Genomic DNA, 1,892 nt, shown 5'->3' on the forward strand with positions numbered 1-1,892 from the left:
TTCGCAAGTTCAAAAGCCGCGGTTTGGTGGCCGTCTAAATCAAGTAAGTGTGCATTCCTGACGGCTAAATTGGATAACCCTAACCTTCGCAGGTGGCTGTCGAAGATCAAGCCGGCGCGCTATCTTCTTCCTGAAGTGTATGTTTGTACACTTCCGGAGCAGGCAGCAGATAGAGGGAGCTGAAACTAAGCAGATGTCTCTAGGTATTTCAATGAGTACTATGACCAGTATATGATCAGCGTGCTGCTTATACAGCCAACAGGTGTAATTACTGGTCCGGAAGATTGCTGAATTAAGCATCTCATACTGATGCCTCGGGATGAGATTCAGACGTGGGTCATAGCAGCAACAAGGGGATGGCTGGACACACAGGGCCCGTTGGTAAGGTATATGGGGGCATGGGTATGGTTCCCGCTATCCATCGGTGCCATGCAACTGCTTCCCCTTGACTTCGACTTAGATGACTTGCAGGACATGACTTATTCCGCGTTGCGCGAATTCGTTGCCTTCAGTGTCGTTCATATGTCGGGGATTCCCATGTTCCTGGCGGCACTCCTCTGGCGTTCGAGGTGTTTTGACCGCGCTTGGTCTCACGAGTGCTGGAAAGTCCTTGACGACGACTTCAGTTCTCGGACGGCTAGAGAGATTCCCGGCGCGACACGATCCAAGATCGCGTATCTAGGCATCTGGCTCCTTGTCCCCTGGGTTCTCGATCTCCGGACGATTATTTATAGGATCTATGGGATTGCGCCCGGGTTGTCCGACTTCGCCCGACTGCAGGACGGCTTCTCTCGGGCAAGCGCGCAAGGGAAGGTTTCGAAGAGCCGGAAGACATTTTCTCCGCGGTGCGAGCTCGACTTCGGGCTCTGCCGTCTGTAGGACGTGGTAGCGTTTGTACTCTTATTTGCTTAATTTATTGTGTTTTGTTTGACACGTATGTTTTCATGTTTACACTTAATAAGTTTTGAATATATTTTTGCTGTTTATGGCATATTCGCACAATTATTTTATTTAGTGTATCCATCCATTGTTGAGGTGATGTGATTTTATCCCGCACACACCTAGCATGTTATTATGTTGACCAACCTGCAACCCTGCAGCATGTTATGATGTTGACTGACGTAAACCATGCACTGCTATTAAGTGCATGTTAATAAGTTGCGTAAAACACTGCACACTCAACCTACTCCCCACAACTGCAATGTTAGCCTAATGCGGACCATGCCCTCACTGCTGTACGATTTTCCGCACATCAACGTCAGATAATAATTTCGGAATGTAACAGTCAATTTGATGAGTTAGTGATCTATTCGCGCCAGTCCGATTGTCTAAATATGCACGGGCGACGAGTGAAAACTCACAAGCGTGAATCAGTTATTTGAGCAGTCATTTGAGGAATATATCCGCTCAACTGCAGTTACGGCATATAAAAATTAAAAGGCTAAATATCAAAATGCCCACAAAATGTATAACGTTAGGACGTGTACCGAACCTATTGCTGATGTGGACTGTAAGGGGTGTTTCTTGGTAGAATAGGTTTGTTGTGTTGTGTGGTACGTATTATCGAAGTTTTTATCTTGACCAATACAGTATAACGTAGTTCATAAGCGAGTGTGCCATACCACGTAAAAACACCACCGAAAATGATGGATATCACCAACCACATTGATAAAAATTTATTAAATACGCAAAAAAAAAAAAATATGACAGTTTCTTAATTCTTTTTACACGTTCGAGTATTATGACCAGTTTCCCCGCAATTGCCACATCGTCTTTGCTTCGTTTCCTTCTCACCCAATTGATCGTTCTTCCCCCTTTTTTCATGCTGTGTCTGTTTATCGACATCTACTCTCTGTATGAAATCAAGACCTTCCTGTACTGTAAGTGTACCT

The 1,892-nt window shown here is 45.1% G+C and overlaps 1 protein-coding gene across 1 annotated transcript; it reads left to right on the top strand.

Moving 5' to 3' along the window:
• On the top strand, window positions 1-1,000 carry V1508DRAFT_443066 (uncharacterized protein). The gene is made up of 2 exons (XM_066942378.1): window positions 1-43; window positions 93-1,000. Exon 2 carries the CDS (start codon window positions 310-312, stop codon window positions 877-879), a length of 570 nt encoding a protein of 189 aa, XP_066791938.1. The 5' UTR covers window positions 1-43; window positions 93-309; the 3' UTR covers window positions 880-1,000.
• The last annotated feature ends 892 nt before the right edge of the window (window positions 1,001-1,892 follow it).

This window comes from Lipomyces doorenjongii, assembly GCF_038497915.1.
Source record: "Lipomyces doorenjongii strain NRRL Y-27504 unplaced genomic scaffold V1508scaffold_254, whole genome shotgun sequence".
Classification (NCBI taxonomy): Eukaryota; Fungi; Ascomycota; class Lipomycetes; order Lipomycetales; family Lipomycetaceae; genus Lipomyces; species Lipomyces doorenjongii.